At 41.6% G+C, this 26,463-nt stretch overlaps 1 protein-coding gene across 5 annotated transcripts in view; it reads right to left on the reverse strand.

The window, feature by feature from the left end:
- Positions 1-21,860, reverse strand: part of efr3a (EFR3 homolog A (S. cerevisiae)) — a 255,404-nt gene extending 233,544 nt beyond the window's left edge. For all 5 annotated transcript variants that reach the window (XM_041189698.1, XM_041189697.1, XM_041189696.1 and 2 more), the window contains exons 1-2: positions 21,779-21,860; positions 21,502-21,595 (exon numbers count right to left, since the gene is read on the reverse strand). In XM_041189698.1, the coding sequence (XP_041045632.1) occupies positions 21,502-21,511 (10 nt within the window). In that variant the 5' untranslated portion in view covers positions 21,512-21,595; positions 21,779-21,860. The remainder of the gene's footprint in view (positions 1-21,501; positions 21,596-21,778) is intronic.
- Between the last annotated feature and the right edge of the window lie 4,603 nt (positions 21,861-26,463).

The raw sequence follows: 26,463 nt of genomic DNA on the forward strand, positions 1-26,463 counted from the left end.
TTTGGATAATGGTGGCCATTAATCCACAGGAAAGGTTCATTGTATTTTAATGCCTTCTCAATGAAATGTCCGGAAAGGTCATTTGTATTTTAATATCTTATTCAGACATGCAGGTTACCTTCCATGTATATTGACAGTGAAAAGGGTCACCTGATTTCTCAACTCCATTTCGTTTCAAAAGCAGAGTGTCCGTTCTCCACTTTAAAGTAAAACGTGTATTTCGAAAAAAATCTGAGAGTCCATATTGCGCAAATAACAACAATCCTCTCCCCACACCTCTACCAGCTACAAAATTCCCTATATTTCAATATAAAAAAAAGGAAAAGAAAATTGAATTGGGATCTTAGTACCATCATTGACGGATCTGGAGAGGGAGACCAAAATGGTGGAGGATCAAGTGCAGGTAAAACAGCTCTGGCTGTGGAGAAAGAGAGGGAGAGTGGGTTTGAGGGGAGGACGACTTTCAGGGTGAGAGAGTTTACAAACTACTGTTCAAACAACAAAAATCAAGCATAAAAGAAAAAAGTTAAATGCTTTCTAATGGCTTTTTCCTCTTTCATATTTATCCAATAAATTACTTTGTAAGTAAAGTTTAAAGTAGAGAGATCTGGGATAAACGGAGAAAAAAATATTGTGGATGAAATCCAGTTTTTTGATGCCCTTAGGTTTTTCTTTAAAGCTAACAGAATGTTATCATTTATTGTGAGGGGAATTGAATACAAAAATAGGGAGGTTATGCTTTAGTTATACAGAGCACGAGCGAGACCACGTCTGGAGTACTGTGTACAGTATTGGTCATCTTATTTAAGGAAGGATGTAAATGCATTGAAAACAGTTCAGAGATGGTTTTCTAGACTAATACATGGAATGGGCAGGTTTGTCTCATGAGGAAAGGTTAGACAGGCTATGCCTGTATCCACTGGGGTTTACAAGAGGTAAGAGGCGACTTGTTTGAAACATAGAAGATCCTAAGGAGTTTTGACAAGGTGGATGTAGAATGAGTATTTCCTCTTGTGGGAGAATCTAGAACTAGGGGTCACTGTTTAAAAATAAAGGGGCATCCACTTAGAACGAAGATGAGGAGAAATTTTCTCAGAGGGTCGTGAATCTTTGGAGCTCCCTTCCTAAAAAGGCATGGAAGCAGAGTCGTTGAATATTTTTAAGGCAGAGGTGGATAGATTCCTGATAAGCAAGGGGGTGATAGGAAATCAGGGGTAGGCGGATGGAGATTTAAGTTTCCTATCAGATTAGCCATGATCTTATTAAACAGAGCAGGTTTGAGGGACTGAGGGGCCTACTCCTGTCCCTTGTTCACATGTCTGTGTGTTTGTATCATATGTAAATGTTTCTGCTAAAGAAGTGTCTGCCTGTATGTAATGTTTTGTTTAGCTATTGTTGTGAGTGTTTTCTTTATATAAAAAAAGTTTGCGTAGAAAAAGTTGGGAGCCTGGTCAATCCAGAAGAGCCTGACCTTCCAGGCCTTAAGTTTATTTTAATATTTGCCAGTGGAGGAGGACAACTGTGGTGAACAAAGGAGAACTGTTTAATTCTGGTTGGATTCTTGGTGGCATGTACTGAGTCTCTCATTTCTTAAAGATCCTTTAAGGAATGCTTTGCCTTCAAGGAACTCCCGAAAACCAGCCCTCAGAGGAAAAAAAAATTTTGACCATGCTATCATTTGTTTAAAGTCTCATACTGTCTCATAATAGTGATTATCTTGGTTGAATAAATGAAAAAGACAAAATTCAACTTGCTTTTTCAATTTAATGCTCATTTCTTTACAGCTACTCAATTACTTCAAATAAAACAGTGCATTTTCACCAATACCACTCATCAGTCCGTCACCTTCCTTACTGTTCATTCCCCAGGCCTAACTGACCAGCCTTCATGATTTTTGATTGCCACTAACTCACCACCATAGTTCTCAGCAACCATCTGTCTCAATCCTATACCACTAGGTTTGCATATCCTAGTCTTCAAAGCCTCAGTCCTTGATTGCCTTTCACTCCACAACCAACCTTAGCCAAGTACTCCTGCTTCAGGCTTCCACTCCTCAGCATGTAAGCAACGCCATTGAAGATTAATAATATTCCTTTTTTTTCTGACATCTGTACTAAGAAAGATGTATAAATCATGAAGAAATCAATGGGTTGGATGCAAAAAGTGTGCAAAACCAGAACAAAAACCAAAGAATTCTTGTGTTAAAACTGAAACATGAGAAACTTATAGGATTTTCTAGCTAGCTTTTAGGAAAACATTTTGCCTACCATTTTCTGCTGAAAATCAACACATTTACTTAATTCCTATAATGCCTAATTTTGGGGATTCAAAGATTTTGTTGTTCCATTCAGAAAAATTAAGAAAATTGGTGGGCAGACAAGCACTAGTCAGTTGGTGATGTGGTTTACTAGAAGTAGCTTCTTTCCCTCGCTGCAAACAGCAGCATTCTCTTTTATGCTATCAGACATTGCATTTATAGAGCACCTTTAACATAAAAGATCCCAAGGCACCAGGAGCAATTTCTAGAGCAATTGCTTTTAAGGAGAGTCTTAAAAAGTGCAAGAGGCTGGGAGGTTTAGGGAGCGAATTCCAGAGCTTAAGGCCTAGGCATCTGAAGGCACGGCTGCTAATGCTGAAATAAAGTAAACCAGCAAGAGGTCAGAATTGGAGGAGCATAGAGATCTGGAAAAGTTATAGGACTGCAGCAAGTTAGAAGTAGGGAAGGGCAAGGCCATGCAAGGATTTGGAAATAAGGGTCAGAATTCTAAAATCGAGACATTGCCAGACAGGGAGCCAGTGCAGGTCAGCAAGCACAGGGGTGAAGTGTGAACAGGACTTGTTGTGAGTTAAGGTCTTGGCAGCAACATTTGCTGAAAATTTTATAATAAACTATGAACAATAAAGCAAACTGATTCTTTTGCCTATTTATGATTAATAGCTTCAATATGGATGTCAAAATGTAATTTTGTATGCTCAAAATATAACTGCCTTTTTATAATTTGAATTCAAAATTAGTCTTATTTACAGAATGTTTATAGTTCATAATCAATGCTGACAATTTTTTAAAAATCATTCTGTCCCCAGAATATATTACAGGCAAGTCTGAATCTGACAAATTGTGTTCAAACTGCTTAATACTAACCTTTCTACATACCAGTGCTATGTAAAGACAGAAAACGAAGGAGATGGGGAATTTAGTTGTGCATTTACATTTCTAGTGAAGGCATGCTTTGTCTACCCATTCTTGCAAATTTGTATGGGATCTGGTAAATCAATGATTTTCAGGTAGGAAAATGAGAGCTTAAAGCATACAAAGAAAATTCCAATCTTCCTAGTTCATAAATCAGAACCATTCCATGACATAGTTCTTCAGGGCAGAACATAGTTGGCACTTTATCAGTTGCCAGCAAATGGGATAAAATGGTTACTAACAGGAACTGGAAAAATGACTGGTTACTAAGGCAACAGTGAATTAAAATGCCTGTGGAACTTTAGAATACTGCCTCATTTCAATGTTGTTGCAGTGCCAAGCCCTTCTGGTGCACGTTTAATAACAATCCATTCCATTTGTTGGTAGATCTAAAGTGAAAGAGCAGGCTGGATTGGCAAGCTGGTCTTTGACTTCATTTTTTGAATCAAGATTGCATTTTTAACGAAATAGAAATAAAGGAAGATTTCAATGAAATCATCCTCTCAATAGTTTGATCTTAATATTCCAGACTTCCAACTTCTAGAAGATTTGGCACAAAATGTTACTGCAATCCCCAAGCTGCTTAATGCATTATTGTTCTGCGACATTATAGGCACTTACTTGAAGATGAATGAATGTTTTCCTTCTGTACAGACTTCTTCAGACATTTAATTGTCTGGTCCTCATCACACTGCTGCCAATATCGTAAGCATTAGCCATGTGGAGCAGACAAGACAGTGGGCTAAACCAGAGAAGCAGAAGTGTTTGTGGAAAATGGATAAGTAGAGGGAATTTATAAACTACAGATTCAAGTTGAACAGATGGCAGAAGCAGGGCAAAGACTGCTGGGGAAAAGAAATGTATGAGCTAAATGTAAAAATAAAGCAGGAGAGAATGTCAGGAAACAATGCAGGAGAGCCATGGAAGAAGGGAATAGAAACAAGTACATATTTTAATAATGATCTCTCCCTTCATCCTTATTCCAGCACTACCCTGAAAATAATGATCTAACAAATTACCCAGCTACAGCATATTCTTCATTGACTAAGCTGGCTAATATGGAGGCAAAAGTCAAGCATCTTTTCTTGACATGCTGTTATTGTTATTAAAACATTTGCATTAACACAGCATCTTTGATATAGTAATACCTCTCAGGGTGCTTCACAGGAGCATCATCAAAAAAAATTTGATCCCAAGCCACATAAGGAGATTTTAGGATAGGTGACCAAAAGTTTGATCAGAGGCAAGCTTTCAGCTCTGGTTTAGGAGGAGAGGTAGAGAGGCAAAGATGTTTAGGGAGGGAATTCCAGACTTTAGGCCCTAACAGCTGAACGCATGCTAGTCAGCGGTGGGCAATGAAAATCAGGGGTGAACAAGAGGCCAAAATTGGAGGACCAAAGGGATCTCAAAGTGTAGGGCTACTGGAAATTAGAGATAGGGACGGAGGGAGGGATTTTAAAACAAGGATGAGAACTTTTAAAGCAACTTTGCCAGACCAGGAGCCAGTATGCACAGAGGTAGATAGCAACACCAGTTGTGCTCTGCAGTTTGCTACCATAACAGCATGCGGTTTCAGAAGATTCAAAACAGATGCTAGCTCTGGAAACATGGCGTCAGAGATCAACCCGCACCGATGGCAAGTGTGTGCCACTTATGGCCGATTTGCCTTTCCAAAATCAGATTTTTCAGTCATCAAAAGAAGTGCAGCAAATGATCTCATCTGATCTCAAAGTTCTGAGGCTACATCCCCAACATCGTTCACAGATGAAAGGATGCCAACCAACCAAATGGGAGAAACAGAACTTGATGTGAGCTAGGATACAGTCATGGAGTTCTAGATAATCAAGTTTAGGAAAGGTACAAGGTGGGACAATGACCAAAATTATTAGAGTTCATGTTCTTTAATTTTTGTGCAGTAAAATACTTGTTTCAACCATGCCTGGTTTTTCAGATTCTAAAAAAAAAAATTTAAAATATTACTGGTCTCTACCAAAATCATAACACACGAGTTATCTAACATAATGTCAAACGTTCAATTTCCCTGGTCCTTTAGTCCACTAGCATTGTAACTCTGCTAAAGATCAATTCAGTCAGTCATTCTGGAAAACAAGCAGAGTATTGGATTCTCTGACCTCAAGGACATCTCATTAAAAAAAGGGGGTTTGTCAGGAAAGGTTATGCACCAATGGGAAGAATTAAAGTAATAAATTGCATTTAAAATGATCAAGTTTAGTTCTGGAAATTGAAGAGCTTTATTACTGTTTTATAGCTTACTTCAACTGCACTGTGAGCAACTTGAAAACATCCCAATTCTTCCAATCAACAGCTTTCGGGTTCACTAGCGAGTCCCTTTCTATATATTCAACATTAACATTAGAACTGAAACAAAAAATGTGGTAGTGGTTGTAAGTAGAAATAAAATTCAAAATTTCCAAAACAAAAATCTTCAAATTAATGTCACTGCTTTCAAATCATAAAGTAACTTGTTCTTGTTTAACCACTAAAAATTACTAAAAATTTGTATTAAATAATCCAACTAACAATTTGATTCATTTGCAAGAAGTCATTCATATGGTCATAATCTGCAAGGTTAAGCTATAAATAAAACTGACCTGTGGGTGCAGGTAGGAAATTTAACTACACAAAGAGGCGGCAGTCATAATTCCATGCCTCGTTCCCTTTATTCTCTTTTCTTTCAACTACTTATTTAACCTATTCTTGAATGATGCCATGACCTCTGCTTCAATCACCAATGTTGATAATGCTTTCCACAGCCACACAACTATGATCTGGAATCCATTGTCTGAGGGTGGTGGAAGTAGAGACCAACAATGATTTCAAAAGGAATTTCGATAGGCACTGGAGGGCTACAGAGATGGAGTAGGGGAACGAGATGAGTGGATTGCTCTACAGAGAGCCGGCATGGCCTTGGTAGGTCAAATGACCTCCTTTCATACTGTAATCACTTTGATTCTACATAAAAAAAGGACTCTCCTGCTCTCGGTTCTTAATTTTATATCTTTGTCTCATATTTTGGACTCCTCAATAAATAGAAACAATTTGTACCTTAGTACAGCAAATGCATTCTTGTAAATACTTCTAACAAATCACTTCATAACCTCCTCTGTTCTAAGAAAAATTGAATCTGGTTTTATAAGTCTTTCTTGTGTTGCCTTCCCTCACCAAACGGTATCCAATGAATGTTTACTGGACCCTTTTTATTTCACATATCTACAACACTGGAGCCCAAAACTGCACACAGTGCTTGAAATGTGGTCTTACTAAAGTTTTGAGATAAGTTCATCATTACATTTTTAAATTTTATACCTCCTGCCATAAAACCAAGTATTCCACAAGCTTTTATTACAAACTTATGCACTGGAATTGCTCCTTGAAATATTTTAAGAACCCAAATGGTTTCAGATAGCAACTTTATTCTTTTTAAACATGAATGCTCGCTTGCAACCATGATACCAGCCCATTTTTATTTAACTACTGAAAAAATTATTTACCGTAGCAAAACAAACCACCTCAGATTTCCTTCAGTACTCTTTCCTGACAACATTTTAAATATGGCACCAAGTCAAGGGGATGTCTTGGCATACAGCAGCAGTGATGTCACAAGCAGAAAAGCAACCAAAGATACTGAAGTATTCACAACAAATCAGGAAGATAAAAGCACCTGGTATCTTCCACTTCTAAGTTAAATTTTTAGATAGTGGAATAATATTATTGGATTATGATGGAAGCTAAAATAAAATGCAAACAAACATTTATTTTTTTAAAAAGGATAGAATTTTTAATTATGGCAGGCCACTGAGGGCAGTGAGCAATAATTACAAACTTAGTCATAGTTAAAAACTCAGTTACATTTCATTCAACAAGATACAGCTTTTTTCCAAGTTTTTTTTTAAGGCCAGACTAACAGTATCATTGCAAGTTCTCAATTAAACTGATTCCTATTGATTGTAGTCTTGCGGGGAGATGACCTCAACAGCACACCCTCTGGAGAAGTGTAGAATTACTGACAGCAACTTCAGGATTTCCATGTTATTCTGCACACTACAAAAGCTGCTATCAGCTTCAGTGGAGTAATGATGGCTTATAGTTTCTGTCATTACCACCAGAAAACTTGGGTGGAATGTCAAATAACCACAGCTTTAAATTTGCTTGACGCACAGGAGTTCACTGAAATTCAAGCTATTAAACTGATCATGGATGCAATATCAGTCAGCGTGCAAATATATAGAATTATTAGTAATCAGAATGCAAGAATCCGATTGTTAATAACAGTAACATTTGCATAAATGAGCTTCTGAAAAGCACAAAAAGGTAGACAGCGATGATGATGGCATAATATTTTAAAATGGCACTTGTAAGAAAATGTTTTTTAAAAATATATAATTTCTTCTAACCCCAATCCAACAATTGGGATTGTCTGAGAGAGTTTTTTTCCCCTTTCTGTTCCATCCACTGGTATAGTAATTTGTTACTGAAAGCTAGACATAACATCTCTAAACTAGTGGCAATGTTAGCTATTGCAGTTAGCCACTAAGACATTGACAAATGTTATTCTTCACCATCAGATAAGAAGTGTCACAATCCACGTATATTTTCCTACACAATTCAGGAATTGAGTGATTTGGAAATTGAACCTATATTGTAAATGGTCTGACTCCCATGGAAATCAAACCACTTTTCTTGCAAATACAGTAGGTGAATAAGGGAGAAGTGTGATTTTGAAAAGATTGATACCAACTTCAGAGCAAGGCTTAAGATTAAAGCACTTACAAACGTTCACTATCCTGGGAATAATGTTTCTGCAAATGAAATATTGTGAAATTAAATCACTGTGAACCATGGTATCTAGACTTTTCTAATCTTGGTAGAAAATCAGGAGCACTATTCTTACAAAAAGAACATTCTTTGTTTTGTTGTTGAAACATAAGAAATGCACAACTGCAGCAGAAATGATTTATCTGTATCACTTAGATAAAAGCAAAATACTGCAGATGCTGGAAATCGAGAACAAAAACAAAAATACCTGGAAAAACTCAGCATCTGTGGAGAGGGATACAGTTGACATATGGACTCGAAACGTCAACTGTATCCCTCTCTGCAGATGCTGTCAGACCGGCTGAGATTTTCCAGGTATTTTTGTTTTTGTTCAATATTAAACTGTTGCTTGACTGTTCCCTTTCCCAAATGACCAAGACTGTCTTAACAATCCATGACTGCACTTTGGTTAAAAACGTCAAGATCCCAAGTAAATAGCAGCCTACACTCAAGAATGTACTTTGATTTTCATAGTGAAAACTAAACCTCCAATCACCAAACTGAGCAGAATAGTTCTTCTAACAGGATGATTTAAAAAAAAACAATCTAGGTCTTGATTTGATGTTGAACTAAATTTCAATGCACTGTTTTTTCACGCAACAAGAATTTTGTGCAGCCAACACTCTGCTACCCTTACAAATTTTAATGCTTGAATTTAAAAGTGACACCATTCTATCCTCCCAAAAGGTTTGTCAGATTATGCAAAAGCACTTTTTATTTAAAAAAATTCACATTTTGTTCATTAAAATGGAAATTAAACTTACTAAATTGAAAAGCTGAAATGCATGGTAATGAAGTATTTGCCCCCAAAAATCTGGTTCTAGAATGGCTGTTTTGCATTTCAAAAGATTTTAAACATTTTATTCATCTGAGCCAAACATCAATGCAGTGATCATTAGGTACTTCCTCTTCTGAATACATTAAAAAACTACATCATGCTGTGCATCTCTGCAGTTCTCTATGATGCAATTAAAGAGCAGTCTCAGTTCATAGGATTGTGCACATTTAGAGCAGGTGAACCTAAAATGTATCCAATTCAGCCCAGTGACTTCTCTGCTTTTGAGCGCTGCCAACCTTTAAAGTGCCTCCTCTTTATTTTTATCCTGTCCAATTTCTTTGAGAATACAGATGTGAAGTACTCATTTACTAACTCAGCCTTGTCCTTCACCTCCTTATGATCTCCATTTGTAGTCCCTAATAGCCCCACCCCTCCTTTGGCCTGACTTTCACTACTCAAATGTTTATAAAAGACGAGTTCCCTTTCAGATTGCTAACTAATCTATTCTCATACACTATTTGCCTCTCATTTCCTTGTTCAGCTCTCCTCTGTGCTTCCTATATTCAGCTTGATTCCTTAAAGTATTGAGCCTCATACAAAACAGAAAAAGGAAGTTCATGTCCAAATGAAGTGTAATCGCCTTTCTTCATCATTTGATATTGTCAAGAGGGTGTGGCCCTTGGAGGCAACACTGACTCCGATCCCCATAGTCTCATAATCTCATAGGCTGATCATGGGCTTGGCCTCATCCTCGCCAAATTATCTGCCACAGAAGCACATGTCTATGACAGTACTGATGGGAGAACACACCACACATTGCTTGTGGAAATGAAGTAATATCTTCACACTGAGGACACTTCATATTGTACGGCATAACCACCACGCTGAATGGGATAGATTCAAAACTGATCTAGTAGCTGTCGTGGGTGGGCCATCAGCACCAGCAGAACCGTATCCACCATAATCTGTAACCTTATGACCCGGTATATCCCTCACTCTACCATTACCATCAATTCATAGGATTGTGCACATTTAGAGCAGGTGAACCTAAGATGACCAACCCTGGTGTAGAACAACATGCAATTAGCAGCACCAGGCACACCCAAAAATGTGGTGCCAACCTGAAGTTACAACACAGAACTACATATATGTTAAATAGTGGAAGCAGCATGCAACAGAATGAGCTAAATGATCCTAAAAGCAATGGATCAAATCAAAGCTCTAGTGTTCTGTCCCATCCAATTATTAATGATAGCAGACAATAAAACAACAAATAGGAAGAGGGGGATCTATTTACATCCCCATCCTCAACAATGGAAAAGCTCAGTATTTGACTGCAAAAAGCAGTCTGAAGCATTCGCAACCATCATCAGCCAGAATTGCTGAGTGGATGATCCATTATGGCTTCCTCCTGAGGTTGCCACCATCACAAATGCCAGTCTTCAGCCAATCCAATTCCTAATTAGCATCAAGAAACAGCTGAGCATACTGTGCAAAAGACTATGGGCTGTGGTGTTAAAGATTTATGCTGCAGAACTAGTTGTACCTCCAACTAACCTGTTCCAGTACAGGTACAGCACTGACATCTACCCGACAAAGCGGAAAATTTCCTAGCTATATTCTTCCACAGAAAGCAAGACAAATCCAATCCAGCCATTACTTCCCCCACCAACCTGCACTCAGTCATCAACAAACTGAGGAAAGTATAATTGACAGAGCAATCAAGCAGCAGTTACCCACCAAAACCCTGCTCACTGATGCTCAATTTCACAAGGACCAATTGGCTCCAGATCTCATTACAGCCTTGGTCTAAATGTGGAAAAAAAGAGCTGAATTTAAATGTCAGAGAGGGGGGGCTGGCTCGTGACATCAAGGCAGCACTAAGAAGCCCTAGTAAAATTGAAGCCAATCGGTACAGGTACAGTATCTCAAAACCAGCAACCTCAGGACTGAGTCAGTGTTGGATATCAGATCTTATCAGTTTTCAGGGGAAAGAAATAATTGGAACATTAATTCAATTAATAGGAGAGACAATTGTAATCAAGTGAATAAGATTCCTTTCATTAAAGTTTGAAAAAAAGAATACATAGTGAAGAAAAAACATTTGGAAAAAAAATTAAATAGCAAGTAAGGCTGACTTGCAGGCTCAGGTCAGGTGGGGACAAGGGGCGCTTGGACCACTCCGAGCTTGGGAAAAAGCTGGCGCACTAAGCCGATAATTAGTCTGGTACATCATTGCCCCAAAGCAGCTCCTAGCCAAATTGTCCCAGTGTAAGTTATTTCACTCACTCAATATCAAAATTGACTCATAGCAGTTTATAAAAATGTCCAGTTTTCAAAGAACTCCAATTTTCAGATAGCTGTATTTGAGACATTGTATCTGTATTGGAGAGAAAAGCCCAACACTGTCATACCTAGCACAAAGGAAGATGGTTGCGGTTGTTGAAATCCAATCACCTCAATATTACTACATGAGCTCCTCGGGGTAGTGTCCGTGGACCAACCACGTTCAGCTGCTTCAATGACCTAGCCACCATAGCATAATCGTATATCATATCTAACAACATATTTTGGGATAAGTAAAAGCTGTGAAAAAAACCTGTAATTTGTATACCAAGATCTTTCATTGTCTCCCTAGAAACCTACTGAATAGATTGAACATGCACTCATTGAAATAATGTTTTCACAGAGCAACTTTAAATTTACCCCTCTTCGAGCACAGGCTATATCTTCCGATTCCACTGTTCTGAATAAGACAAAACAGTTCATCTTGGTCTACATTATATAGACTCTTTAGAAACCTAAACAGCCATCTTATCACCTCTCAACCTTCTCTTTTCCAATAAGAACGTACCCAATTTACATAATAATTCTCATAATCCAGTTCCTTCATCCACACCAAGAAAGTTCTTACTTACTCTCTTCTATGTCCTTTCAATAGCTACAATATCATTTTTGTACTATGGTTGCTACAAAATTAGTCTTCAATGCAATTGCACCCATGATTTCTAAAATAGGATTACCACACTATTTTGGCAAAATATTGACCTTTTAATAAAATCCGACATCTGACTTACTTAACTGATTGCCACTGAGCATTGTTGCAATAATGTCAAATTTTTTTCTCAGTCAGAATCCCCAGATCTCTGATGAAAGGTCATTGACCTGAAAAGTTAACTCTGTTTCTCTCCACGGTAGCTGTCTGACCTCTGCAGCATTTTCTGGTTTAATTTCTCCCAGCTTGCACTCATTTTCCAAGCACATGGTTTATTTTCCTTTGGAATAGTGAGAATCACTGAGCATTTTTCCACACGAATTTCATCTGCTATTTACTATTCAAATGCTTCTGTAGTTTGTAATGTTCAGTTTTTGGATGAACATCTTCATTAGCTTTGTATGATCTGCAAATTTAGTCCTTGCGCTTGTGACTCCCAGTTTATAAATGATCTACAGCTATTAAAACAGGACCCAAAACCCAAACCAATGGGATCCTATTGGTAATATTCCTGCACCACTACCCTCTGGGTTCTATCAATCAATTATATAAACACTGTAAAATATTTTCATGGAATTGCACTTTCAGATGAACCATGTCAAAGACATTACAGAAATTTAAGTGCACCACATCCAGTGCCAATCTAGGTCTGTTGCCATATCCTCAAAGAAAACAGTAAGTTTTTCATCAACTAGAAATCCTTTAAGGATTTTATTTCCATCCTAATGCCCTTACCTTTAATAAAGGTTCCTATAACTTTACCTAAAATGGATGTAAAACTTATTGGGCTGCTATTATGTTGTAAAAAAGAAACATCTGCCTTTCTTAAGTCCACTGGCACATCTCCAGTTTTCAGTGATTTCTGGAAGATTTGAGCCACAGTTCCTGCAATTTCCTCAAGGAGCCTCGGATGCATCTTATCGAGCCCGAGATTTATTTACCTTAAGTTTGCACAGCTGTTCATCTGTTAACGTCGTGCTAGTTGCAATGGTAGAAGTCTTCGACTTCTCTTACCATATTCAAGTCAAATTTTTTTCTTTGCTGTTTTAATGCCCTTTTACACTCTAGGTAAGCCTTTTATTATTATACACGTCTCAGTTAAGTGCCACTTTCCCTCATGTCCTTACAAAATTGATTTTTCTTAATCAGTAACTTGGTAGTTTTATTCAACCAGGTAGCAGTATCTTTAAGGTTGATACCAATGCTTTGCACGGATAATCATCGGTCATTTCATTCAGAATAACATCCTCTTAGCCACATTCAAACCTCCCAGGCTCAGATCAGGTAGAATTATTGGAAACAATAATTAAAAAGTTTTTAAAAAGTTTCTTTAAAAAATTAACTGTTACTTTGGATTCATAAACCCAACTCAAAATAGAAAGGTCATCAACCTGAAACATTAACTCTGTTTCTCTCCCCACAGATCCTGTCTGACTGCTGAGTATTTCCAGCATTTTCAGTTTTTATTTCAAAAGAATAGAACTTCAGCTGCTTTTCTCCTTCCATCAACCAGTGATTACAAAACCTGCTACTTGCAATAGGTGAACAAGCAATCAGAAGACTGCAGAGGGAGATTTTTTTTGAAAAAAAGTTTGAATGGGCAAGTGCCAGGGCTCTAGAGAAGTTGATCAGCAAACTGTCAATAGACCCAATGAAGTCTACAGCCCTGAATTGCTGACCTACTACTGAAAGTGCACAGGAGGATTTCTGCTCCCCAAGTGCTTCCAACACAGACTCTACAACAACTCAAAGAATCATGTTGTTGGGCGATAGGCAGAAAGCACAGAGACATGAAGTTTGAAGAGCGTGGAGACTAATAAGAACTGGAAAGACCATCAACAATAACTTGCAGGGAAAAAAGTAGAAGGAACAAAAAGGATGACAGCAAACTACTCAGAAATGGAGAAACTGTTGCCACTAACATGTACTGTTAAACAGGTATTTCAGATTTGAGATAATTAGCAAAGAAACCAGAAGAAATATTTTTACCCCTCAATTACGATCTGGAATGCACTGTCTGAAAGGGTGGAGGAAGAAAATTCAACAGTAACTTTCAAAAAAAAATTGGATATATAGTTGAAAAAGAAAAAATGCAAGATGCTGAGGAAAGAGTGGTGGAGTTGAACAAATTTAATATCTCTTCCACAGGCTAGCATAGGCACAATAAGTTGAATGACATCTCCCTATGCTGTAAGATTCTATAGGCTTCATTTACTCTGAACAAATGTTTTAGAAAACAACAATTAAATAGTTCAATCCTCAGATTAATTATTCACATCAGTGAAGTAAGAAACTGTTACAGATTGAGTATTTCTAAACCCAAGCAGTTTAACGAAATACTTGACCCACAATTATGGAGATCAAATTTACAATTAGCAGAGTTAAAAATATAGGTCAGACAATAACCACATACCAGGCTCTAAATAAATTATCCTCAACCTTCTCTTCTGCAGAGAGTGTAAAATCCTAGAGGAAGTGATCTTCTTTCATAAATCAACCCTCTTATTTCAAACATTCAACATCGGGCAGTAGTGAGAAGTGACTGAAGCATTCTGGGAGAAGTCACCACAGACACAGCGACTCAGAAGGGGATCGAGGAGGGCCCACTGTCAAAGAACGGAATAGCCCCAAACATTACATTGCTGTAGTGTTTCCATCCCTCCCTCTTCCTCAAACCAAAAAAACAGGGAGAGGCAGTACCTTCAAGAGTGCACCAGACCTGCGAGGGTCATTCTTCTGAAAGTGGATTTTTTTAAAAAAGCAGCTGGTTGGTGAGTAAATCCTGGTGAGTTTCTTTTCCAATCTATTAAAGTTATTCATTGCTTAATACTGAGTTAGGAGCTGAAAAAAAAGTACAGAGTAGTACTGTACAAGTATAGTTAGTCAAGAAACAAGGTTCCTAGCTAACATAAATAAGGCCCCGAGCTAGCGTATTTTTTAAGGGAGTAACTAGCTTAATCAAGAGGGACGTCATGGCAAGACATCTCAGATCAGTGATATGCTCCTCCTGCAGGATGCGGGAAATGAGGAACGATTCCAGCGTCCCTGGTGACCATGTGTGCAGGTGTGTCCAAATGCAGCTTCTAACTAACTGGATTTCGGAGCTGGAGCTGTGGGTGGACTCATTGTGGAGCATCCGCGATGCTGAGCAAGTCGTGGATAGCACGTTTAGCGAGGTGGTCACACCACAGGTGAAGATTACACAGGCAGAAAGGGAATGGGTGACCATCAGGAACAGTAAAAGACTCAGGAAGGTAGTGCAGGAGTCCCCTGTGGTCATCCCCCTCTGTAACAGATGTACCACTTTGGATACTGTTGGGGGGGCTAGGGGATGGCCTATCAGGGGAAAGCAGCAAGAGCCAAGTTCACAGCACCGTGGGTGGCTTTGCTGCTCAGAGGGGTGGGAGGAAAACAAGTGGCAGGGCTATTGTGATAGGGGATTCAATAGTTAGGGGCACAGACAGATGCTTCTATGGCCGCAAACGTAAATCAAGGATGGTATGTTGCCTCCCTAGTGCCGGGGTCCAGGTTGTCATGGAGCAGCTGCAGGACATTCTGGGGAGGGAAGGTAAACAGCCAGTGGTCGTGGTACACATTGGTACCTATGACATAGGTAAACTAAGGGATGAGGACCTGCAAGCTCAGTACAGGAAGTTAGGAGATAAATTACAATGCAGGGCCTCAAATGTAGTAATCTCAGGATTACTCCCAGCTCCACGTGCTAGCGAGAGCAGGAAAAAGAGGATAAACCAAATGAACACGTAGCTGGATAGGTGGTGTAGCTAGGACGGATTCAGATTCTTGAGGCACTGGGACCGGTTCTGGGGAAGATGGGACCTGTACAAACCGGACGGGCTGCACCCAGGCAAAGCTGAGACCAGTGTCCTTGCGGGGGCTTTTGCTAGTTCTGTTGGGGAGTATTTAAACTAGTGTGGCAGGGGGATGGGATCCCAGGAGCAGGATCAGATAGGTCAGATGCAGATCAGAAAAATTAAGGTAGAGCATTAGCTAGGGACGTTGTGATAGATATGGAGTTACAGGAGATGCAATGTTTACAAAGTGTCCAGCAAGGAAAATTGACACGGTTAAACTGTTTATACTTCAATGCAAGGAGTATTACAAACAAGGTAGATGAGTTAAGGGCACAGGTACAACATGGCAGCAGGATGTCATTGCTATAACGGAGACCTGGCTAGAGGAGGGAAAAACTGGCAGCTAAACATCCCTGGTTATAGAGTCTTCAGACACGATAGAGTAGGAGATAAAAAAGGAGGGGGGTAGCACTAATGGTTAAAGTATCAATTCCAGTTGTGAGAAGGGATGATATACTAAGTGAGTCAACAAATGAGGCTTTATGGATTGAGCTTAGAAATAAAAAAGGGACAGTCACACTACTGGGAGTATACTACAGACCCCCAAATAGTGAAAGGGGGATAGAAGAACAAATATGTAGGCAAACTTCTGCTTGTAAGAACAAGAGGGCAATGATAGTAGGAGACTTCAACTAACCTAATATCAACTGGGATTCAAACAATAAAAAGGGCACTGAGGGAGAAAAATTCATGCAGTGTGTCCAGGAAAATTTTTTCAACCAATTAGTGACAAGCCCAATGAGAGGAGATGCAATTCTAGACCTAGTCTTGGGGAACGAAGAAGGACAAGTGGGTGAAGTGACAGTTAGCGACCATATTGGGAACAGTGATCACAATTCAGTTAGATTTAGCATTACCATGGAAAAGGACAGAGATAAGACAGGAGTAAAAGTCTTGAACTGGGGGAAGGCAAGTTTTGCAGAAATGAGAAGGGACTTGGCTGAGGTGGACTGGACAGCACTGCTGGAGGATAAAACAATGGAAAACCAGTGTGAAGCACTAAAAAGCGAGATCCTACTTGTACATGAGGGGTATTGACAGAGTAAATGCGAGTAGGCTCTTTCCACTTAGATTAGGAGAGATAAACACTAGAGGACATGGCTTTAGGGTGAAAGGGGAAAGGTTTAGGGTGAACACTAAGGGGAACTTCTTCACTCAGAGTGGTGGGAGTGTGGAACGAGCTGCCATCTGACGTGGTAAATGCGGGCTCACTCTTAGGTTTTAAGAATAAATTGGATAAATACATGGATGGGAGAGGTCTGGAGGGTTATGGACTGGGTGCAGGTCAATGGGACTAGCGGAATAATATTTTGGCACAGACTAGAAGGGCTGAATGGCCTGTTTTTCTGTGCTGTAGTGTTCTACGGCTCTATGGTTCTAAAGTAGACATGACCCCTACAAAAATAAGAGTGGTACTGCCAAATCTAGACCTCCCTGGTTGTCTAGAGGAATACAGAGGAAGATCAAACAGAAAAAGAAAGCGTACGATAGGCACAAAGAACTAAGCAGATAACCTAGACAAATATAGGAAGTGCAGGGACGAAGTAAAAAAGGAAATAAGGAAATCAAAGAGAGGCCAGGAAAAAAAGATTAGCAAGTCAACTTAAAGATAACCCAAAGATGTTTTACCAAAACATTACTGCTAAAAGGTTAGTTAAGGAAAAAGTGGGACCTATCAGAGATGAAAATGGAAACTTGTGTGTAGATGCAGAGGCTGTAGGAAGGGTTTTGAATAAATATTTTGTCTCCATGTTTACAAAGGAAAAGGAGGATGTAGATATCGTAGTCCAGGAGGAGCACTGCGAGATATTGGACGGGGTAGTCATAAAGAGAGAGGAAGTACTCAAAGGGTTGAAATCCTTGAAAGTGGATAAGTCACCATGGCCAGATGGATTGTTTCTGAGGCTACTGAAGGAAGTCAGGGAAGAAAGAGCAGATGCTCTGAGGATGATTTTCCAATCTTCACTAGATACAGGGGAGGTACCGGAGGACTGGAGAAATGCAAATGTAGTTCCATTGTTTAAAAAGGGATCAAAGGAAATGCCAAAAAATCATAGGCCAGTTAGTCTTACGTCGGTGGTGAGCAAATTAGTAGAATCAATCCTGAGAAATAGGACTGTCATTTGGAAAGGCATGGACTAGTCGGGGATGGTCAGCATGGATTTGTTAAAGGAAGGTCTTGCCTCACAAATTTGATTGAATTCTTTGAGGAAGTGACAAGAAGGGCTGATGAAAGTAGTGCAGTGGATGTTGTGTACATGGATTTTAGCAAGGCATTTGACAAGGTCCCACATGGCAGATTGGTCAGGAAAGTAAAAACCCTTGGGATTCAGGGTAATGTGGCAAACTGGATAAAAGGTTGGCTTTGTAACAGGAATCAAAGGGTAATGGTCGATGGATGCCCTTGCGAATGGAAAGTTGTCTCAAGTGGTGTTCCACAGGGCTCAGCGTTGGGACCCTTGCTGTTTGTGTTATATATTAATGATTTGGACGTGAACATGGGGGGGGGGGCACTATTGGGAAATTTACAGATGACAAAGATTGGCCAAGTAGTGGATAGTGTAGAGGATAACCATAATCTCCAAAACGATATAAATGGGTTGGTGGAGTGGGCGGTAAAGTGGCAGATGGATTTAAACATAGAGAAGTGTGAAATCATACATTTAGGGAGGTCAAACAGTTACAGGGATTACACAATAAATGGGAACATACTAAGAGGAGTAGATGAAGTGAGAGATCTTGGCGTACAAGTACACAGGTCCCTGAAGGCAGCAGTTCAAGTAGACAAGGTTGTAAAGAAGGCATATGGAATGCTCTCCTTCACTGGCAGAGATATAGAATATAAAAGTAAAGATGTAATGTCGGAATTGTATAAAACACTGGTGAGGCCACAACTGGAGTATTGTGTGCCATTCTGGTCACCACATTACAGGAAGGGCATAATAGCTCTGGAGAGAGTGCAGAGGAGGTTTACAAGAACGTTGCCAGAGTTAGAAAAGTGTAGCTACGAAGAGAGATTGGATAGGTTGGGGTTACTTCCTTAGAACAAAGAAGGCTGAGAGGTGACTTAATTGAGGTGTACACAATTATGGAGGGGAATAGATAGGGCGGACAGGATAAAATTGTTTCTCTTGGAGAATTCTAGAACAAGGGGACATAAATTCAAGATAAGTGGCAGAAGGTGTAGGGGGTCATGAGGAAGAACTTTTTTAGGCAGAGGGTAGTGGGTATCTGGAAATCGCTGCCCAAGTTGATGGTAGAGGCAGAAACTTTAAACTCTTTTAAAAAGTACCTGGATCTGCACCTTAAGTGCTGTAAGCTGCAGGGCTAGGGGCCGGGTGCAGGAAGGTGGGATTAGAAAGGGCACCTGGGTGTCCTCGGGCTGGCATGGACAAGATGGGCCGAATGGCCTCTTTCTGTGCTGTAACTTTTCTATGGTTCTATTACCCTTGTAACCCTCCCCTGGTATCCTTCCATTAATTGTACATTTTCCTGCAATACAAAGACCAAAATTGAACACATTACACAATTTGCAGTCCCAGAGCATCAAATTTACAATCACCTCCTTTGACACATTCATTTACTATACATTGCAACATTTTTTTTGCCTTTATGACCTAACCTGCGTAGTTTGAACCAATGGCTTTAATCACACATCTACCAAAATCTCTAGATCTTTTTCCCAGTTAGTTATCTCAAGGACATCATCATTTAATCACGCTCTCAATTCTTCACCTTAATCTCATGCCTTTATACTTGCTGATTTTAATCTGCCAATTGACCGGGCTGTCCACATCCCTTTGGATTATCATAAATTGGTTCATGTCATTAGCCACCGTATCACATTTAGTGTCACCCAATAGTCCATTCTCTTAGCTAATTTATAAAATTATGTATAGCAATCCTAACATTCCCTGTGGGACTCCACTGGCAACCAACTGCCATTCTAATACCTACCCATGTACTAACAGCCTTTGACGTCTATCTTCCAGCCACACAGAATTCCATCCCAATACTGTGCAATCTATCACATGGGCATGTATCTTATCAGTCAGTTGTGGGACTGTACCAAGTGGTATTTACACGTATTTATGTTTTAAAGTTAACGGCTTTTTCCACAGTAATGTCACATATTTTTGAAGAATGGAGCTCACCAAAATAGGAGAGGAAATGCAAATAATTCACTGTAGTTGCCTTTCAACCTACGACTGCACCCAGCTTATCTCAGCTTGCTTACAAAAAACCGGCAGTAAGACTGCAAGTGATGACTTTGTAAATTTTGCACTCAAAGTGAAGGATATTACTGCTGGGAATGGACGACTTTTTATTTCTGGTATCCAGTATCAGGACAAGGTCAAATATCTTTCAGAAAAGCCCCACACTGCAGCAGTTTCACATTTTTCCATATCCCACACCAACCTTCCATGCTCTTTTCTAAGCAAGACTGGCAATTTAGTGCTCCATGAGGTAAGTGTTGTATTGTGCCATACAAAAAGGATTCAAACTAGCTTAATTCATTTTCGATAAAATGCTTACAGTCACCAAGGAAACTTTAATCTAGTCTGGATTAAGAGGAGTATGGGGCCAACTGATTCATCAAGTCTTATAATTATTAGTGATGAAACTAAACCTGAATTGAATAATGTGGTGAAAATGCAAATTTGAAAACCAGAGAATGTGTAAAATCTGCCACAAATAAGGCACTTCTCACATGTTCCTATATTTTTAGGATGACAAAACTAGTCCAGGAGGGATTTCAAAAGAAGTTGGTTGAAAGGTGGATCTAAACATAGGACTGGCTATGAATTTGAAGAACAACTTGAGTGTTCAATCCTGGGGGATTTTGTAGTTTGGAAAGCCATTTGTGGTATTAAACAGTGAGCACTTTATCATTTGGCCAAAACTTAAATGATGCGCATTTGTTGTTTCAGCTATCACGGCTTTTCTTCTACAAGATCTCTGAATACAATACCCATATTCTTGCATGTACACGTGGCTAAAGGATCAAAATGAGAATAGAAAATAGATTATACATTTTTAACATACTACTCTAAAATATTAAGTTAATAAAATCATGCCAAGAGGGACAGCCAGGAATGAACTAACGCAGAATTTTTTTAAAAAAAAACAGCAGTATATCGTGTGAATTAGGGCCGATAAGTGTGCACTGGGTTGATACTCTCTCACTAGGTATCTGCATACATAATCTTGAGCAACTTCACTCCAAATTTCTGTTGCATCTGAAATGCAAATTATGGTTTTCAATAGAAATAATGCTACAAAACCTGTATCTTCACCTAGGAGTAATACAAATGCATATAAAGAATAGAATATCAAGGCTGTCTTTTTAAACATGTATATATAGATATTTGTGGAAATATGTAAAATATATACACAGACATATATATATAAAAAAGAAATAAACTCCTAGTGCCAACCCTACTACATTTATGTTATGCAATTTTAATCTTTCAATGAAGTTGTAAGAACATATCAATCACCAAGAAAAGAAGCAAAGACAAATTAAACCATCAACTCAAAAGAACACATCAAAAACAAAGCAGAATGTTGTTCAGGCTGCTATCTGGCTTCAGATGAAGCACTTTATTTTAACATACTTACATACACTTTCAGCTGAGAGCAACCTCATTAACACTGTATCAGGTGAATGAGATAACCTAGTAAATTATACAAATTCCTTTGGTACTAAAGGTTTGAACACACTCCAATCATATGTCATTCATGATATACTAACCCCAGGGGTATGGAGAGCTGTTTAAATACTTGACCCATATGCACAGTTGCTTGGTGCAGCTGCTCATGACTTTACCTGCAGTCATCCTGGGTCCCGGCAATCCTCTGCTGCTGGACAACTTTCACCGAGGGGAATTAGTTCATGGGTTCCTATTGCACCATTTCATTACCTGCGGCCCAAAACGAGACAAATGTCAATAGGAAGCAGCAGCATCTGACCAGCCGCCCTCGCCCAGCGCTCTCACTCTGCCCCTCCCCGGATAGTGAGGGGGACAGGCCGAAGCTGCCCAGGCCCGAGAGCAGCTAACAAGTCCCCGCCTGTCATTGCCCCTGCTCCCCCTGCCCTCAACTACCTCCTGATTCCCGGGTGGCTCCTTTGCTTCAACTTTGACTCCGCTTCAAAACAACAGTCCGGAAAGAGGGGAAGTACTTCCGGTAATGAAAGAACTTCCGGATCCGTAAATAATGGGCGGGGCCTGAGTTGAGTGACAGGAAAGACGGAGAGGGACAGGAGAGAGAGAGAGAGAGAGAGAGCATGGTGGGGGGAGAGAGAGAGAGACACGAGAGAGTGACAGAAGAGAGAGGGAAAGATGACGAGAGAGTGAGAGGAGATAGAGAGAGTGACAGGAGAGAGAGAAATTGACAGGAAAGAGCAGCAGGAGAGAGAATGTGTGACGGGAGAGATAGGGAGAGAAAGTGACAGGAGAGAGAAAGTGGGACAGGAGAGAGAGCGACAGGAGAGAGAGATTGTGTCAGGAGGGAGAGAAAGAGAGAGTGACAGGAGAGGGAGAAAGAGAGTGGCAGGAGAGAGAGAGAAAGAGTGCCAGGAGAGAGAGAAAATGTGACAGGAGAGAGAGTGACAGGAGAAAGTGAGAGAGAGAGAGGATAGAGAGAGTGACAGGAGAGAGAGAAAGTGACAGGAGACAGACAGAGTGTGTGTGACAGAAGAGAGAGAGAAAGAGAGACAGGAGAGAGAGTGACATGATAGGGAGAAAGAGAGAGTGGCAGGGAAGAGAGAGAGTGACAGGAGAGACAGAATCTGGAGAGAAAGAGAGTGTTACAAGAGAGAGTGACAGGAGTGAGATAGAAAGTGACAGGAGAGACAGAAAGAGGGACAGAGGAGAGAGAGAGTGACAGGAGGGAGAGTGAGTGTGTATGACAGTAAAGAATGAGAGAGGGCATGATAGTAGAGAGTGAGAGACAGGAGAGGAAGAAGGTGTTACGTGAAGCAGAGAGGGAGAGAGTGTAACGGGAGAGCAGGACTGGCAGGAGAGCGAGAGTGACATAGAGAGAGGGAGAGAGTGACAGGAAAGAGAAAGAGAGAGAGTACCAGTGGAGAGGCAAAGAGAGGGAGAGATAGTGCCATTAGAGAGAGAGAATGACTGGAAAGAGAGAGTGAAGGACAGAGAGAGAGAGAGTGCCTGGAGAGAGTGAGAGAGAATTCCAGGAGAGACAGAGAGAAAGAGAATGCCAGGAGACAAAGAGTGACAGGAGAGTGACAGAGGAAGGAGGGAGTGACAGAGAATGACAGAGACAGGCAGAGTGACAGGAGAGAGAGAAAGAAATTGACAGAAAGAGACAGAGAGAGAGAGTGACAGGAGAGAGAGGGAGAGAGAGAATTACAGGTGAGTTAGAGTTTGCGAGAGTTACAGGTGTGATAGAGAGAGAGTGGCAGGACAGGGAGACAGTGACAGGAGAGGGAGGGAGTGACAGGAGAGAGAGAGTGAGTGCCAGGAGAGAGAGATATAGAGTGCCTGGAAAGAGTCAGAGTGGCAGGAGAGGGAGAGAGAGTGACAGGGGAGGGAGAAAGTGACAGAAGAGGGAGAGAGAGACAGGAAAGGGAGAGAGCGACAGGAGAGGGGCAGAGGCAGTGGAGAGTAACAGGAGAGGGAGAGAGACAGTGAGAGGAGAGAGAGTGCAGGGAGAGTGACAGGAGAGAGAGAGTGAAAGGACAGAGAGAATGGCAGGAGAGAGAGAGTAACAGGAGGGAGAGTGAAAGGAAAGAGAGAGAGAGAGAAAAACTGAGTGATTGTCAGGAGAGAGATGGAAAGGAGACAGGAGGGGTGAGTGACAGGAGAGGGAGAGGTGGAGAGAGAGAGAGGGAGAGTCCCTGGAGAGAGGGAGTGAGAGAGAGAGTGCCAGTAGAGAGACAGAGATAGAAGAAGAGTGGTAGGATAGGTGGAGAGGGGGAGTGTGAGAGAGAGAGAGTGAAAAATAGAGAGGGAGAGAGACAGACAAACAGACAGAGAGCATGCCAGGAGCGAGAGAGTGAGAGAGACCCTGAAAGTGACGGGAGAGAGAGAGAGAGAGTGCCAGGAGAGAAAGAGGGAGAGTGTGCCTGGAGAGGGAATGAGGGAAAGTGAGTGCCAGGAGAAGGAGAGAGTGTTCCAGGAGAGAGAGAGTGTGACAGTAAAGGGCAGGAATGGGAAGAGTGGCAGGAGAGGAAGAGAGTGACACGAGTATAAGTGGGTGTCAGGAAAAGGAGAGAGGGAGCGGAGAGGGGGAGAGCATTGCAGCGAGAGAGAAACAGGAGAGAGAGAGAGTGACAGGAGAGGGAGCGAGTGACAGGAGAGAAAGAGGGAGAGAGAGAAAGAGGGAGAGAAAGGGACATAAAGAGTGAGAATGAGAGAGATTGCCAGGAGAGAGAGAGAGACAGTGCCATGAGAGAGAGAGCACGAGAGAGGGAGATAGTGACAGGTGAGACAGAGAGAGTGGGAGACAATGTCACGAGAAGAGTAGCAGAGGGACTGACAGAGAGAGGGAGAGTGTCAGGAGAGAGAGAGGGAGTGGAAAGAAAGCGAAAGGAGATAGAGAGAGTGACATGAGAGTCAGAATGGCAGGAGAGAGAGAGTGCCTGGAAACAGGGAGAGAAAGATAGGGAGAGAAAAAAAAAGAGCGAGAGTGGGAAACAGAGTGTCAGGAGGGAGAGGGAGAGAGTGACAGGAGAGGAGCAGGAGCGGGGGAGAGTGGCAGGAGTGGGATAATGAGGCAGGAGAGGGAGAAAGTGACAGGGGAGGGAGAGAGTGACTGCCAGGAGAGAGAGAGATAGAGAGAGTGCGGGAGAGAGAGTGTCACGAGAGAGACAGAGTGAGAGAGTGGTACGAGAGAGTGAGAGGGGGACAGCGAGAGAGAGAGAGAGAGACTGAGAGATAGAGAGAGACAGACAGACAGAGAGAGTGAGAGAGAAACTGAGAGTGACAGTAAAGAGAGAGAGAGACTGCCTTGAGAGGGAGTGAGGGAGAGTAAGTGCCAGAAGAAGGAGTGATTGTGTGTTCCTGGAGAGAGAGTGTGACAGGAGAAGAGGGAGTGACAGGAGAGGGCAGGAAGGGGGGAGAGTGGCAGGAGAGGAAGACAGTGACATGTGTGGAAGAGGGCATCAGGAAAAGGAGAAAGTGAGCGGAGAGGGGGAGAGTGTGGCAGAGAGAGAGACACACACAGGAGAGAGAGAAAGTGACAGGAGAGGGAGAGAGTGACAGGAGAGAGGGAGAGAGAGAAAGAGAGCCAGGAGGGAGGGAGAGTGACATATCGGGTGAGGGAGCATGACAGGAGAGAGGGAGAGAGATTGCCAGGTGGGAGAGAGAGGGACAGTGCCAGGAGAGAGAGAGGGAGAAAGAGAGAGAGAGAATGTCATGAGAGAGAGTGACAGAGAGACTAACAGAGGCAGGGAGAGTGACAGGAGAGAGAGAGAGAGAGAGAGTGACAGGAGAGAGAGAAAGAGAGAGTGTCAGGAGAGAGAGACAGAGAGAGAGAGTGGTAGGAGAGAGGGAGAGGGGGACAGTGAGATGGAGACAGACAGACAGACAGAGAGAGAGAGAGATGCTAGGAGAGAGAATGAGAAAGATACTGACAGTGACAGGAAAGAGAGAGAGAGAGTGCCTGGAGAGGGAGTGAGGGAGAGTGAGTGCCAGGAGAAGGAGCGATTGTGTGTTCCTGGACAGAGAGAGTGATAGGAGAAGAGAGAGTGACAGGAGAGGGCAGGAAAAGGGGAGAATGGCAGGAGAAGAAGAGAGTGACATGAGCCAGGGAGGGTGCCAGGAGAACAAAAAAGTGAGCAGAGAGGGGGAGAGTGTGGCAGAGACACACAGGAGAGGGAGAGTGACAAGAGAGGATGCGAGTTACAGGAGAGAGGGAGAAAGAGAGAGAGATAGAGAGTGCCAGGAGAGAGGGAGAGAGAGAAAGCCAGCAGTGAGAGAGAGTGACATAGAGAGTGAGGTAGAGTGACAGGAGAGAGAGAAAGAGAAAGAGGTTGCTGGGAGAGAGAGAGAGAGAGACATTGGCAGGCGAGAGAGAAAGAGAGAGAGAGAATGCCATGAGAGAAAGTGACAGAGACACAGAGAATGACAGGAGAAACTAAGAGAGAGAGAGAGTGCCTGGAGACTAAGAGAGAGAGAGAAAGAGAGGGAGGGAAAAAGAGAGAGAGCAAGATAGGGAAACAATGTGTCAGGAGAGGTAGGGAGTTAGTGACAGGAGGGTGGCAGGAGAGAGGGAGAGTGGCAGGAGAAGGAGAGACAGGAGAGCAATAGGAGTGGGGGAGAGTGGCAGGAGAGGGAGAGGGATAGGAGAGGGAGTGAGTGACAGGAGAGATAGAAAGAGAGTACTTGTAGAGAGAAAGAGTGAGAAAGAGAGGTAGGAGAGAGTGAGAGGGGGCAGCGAGTTAGAGAGTGAGAGAATTTAAGGAGAGAGAGAGTAAGAGAGACACTGAGAGTGATAGGAAAGAGAGAGAGAGAGAAACTGCCTGTAGAGGGAGTGGGGGAGAGTGAGTGCCAGGAGAAGGAGCGATAGTGTGTTCCTGGACAGAGAGAGCGACAGGAGAAGAGTGACAGGAGAGGGCAGGAAGAGGGGAGAGTGGCAGGAGAGGAAGAGAGTGACATGAGTGGAGGAGGGTGTCAGGAGGAGAGAGTGAGCTGAGAGGGGGAGAGTATGGCAGAGAGAGAGACACACAGGAGAGAGTGACAGGAGAGGGAGCGAGTGACAGGAGAGAGGGAGGGAGGGAGAGAGAGAGAAAGAGAGAGAGAGAGCAAGGGAGAGGGAGCCAGGA

Source organism: Carcharodon carcharias, chromosome 6 (assembly GCF_017639515.1).
Source record: "Carcharodon carcharias isolate sCarCar2 chromosome 6, sCarCar2.pri, whole genome shotgun sequence".
NCBI lineage: Eukaryota > Metazoa > Chordata > Chondrichthyes > Lamniformes > Lamnidae > Carcharodon > Carcharodon carcharias.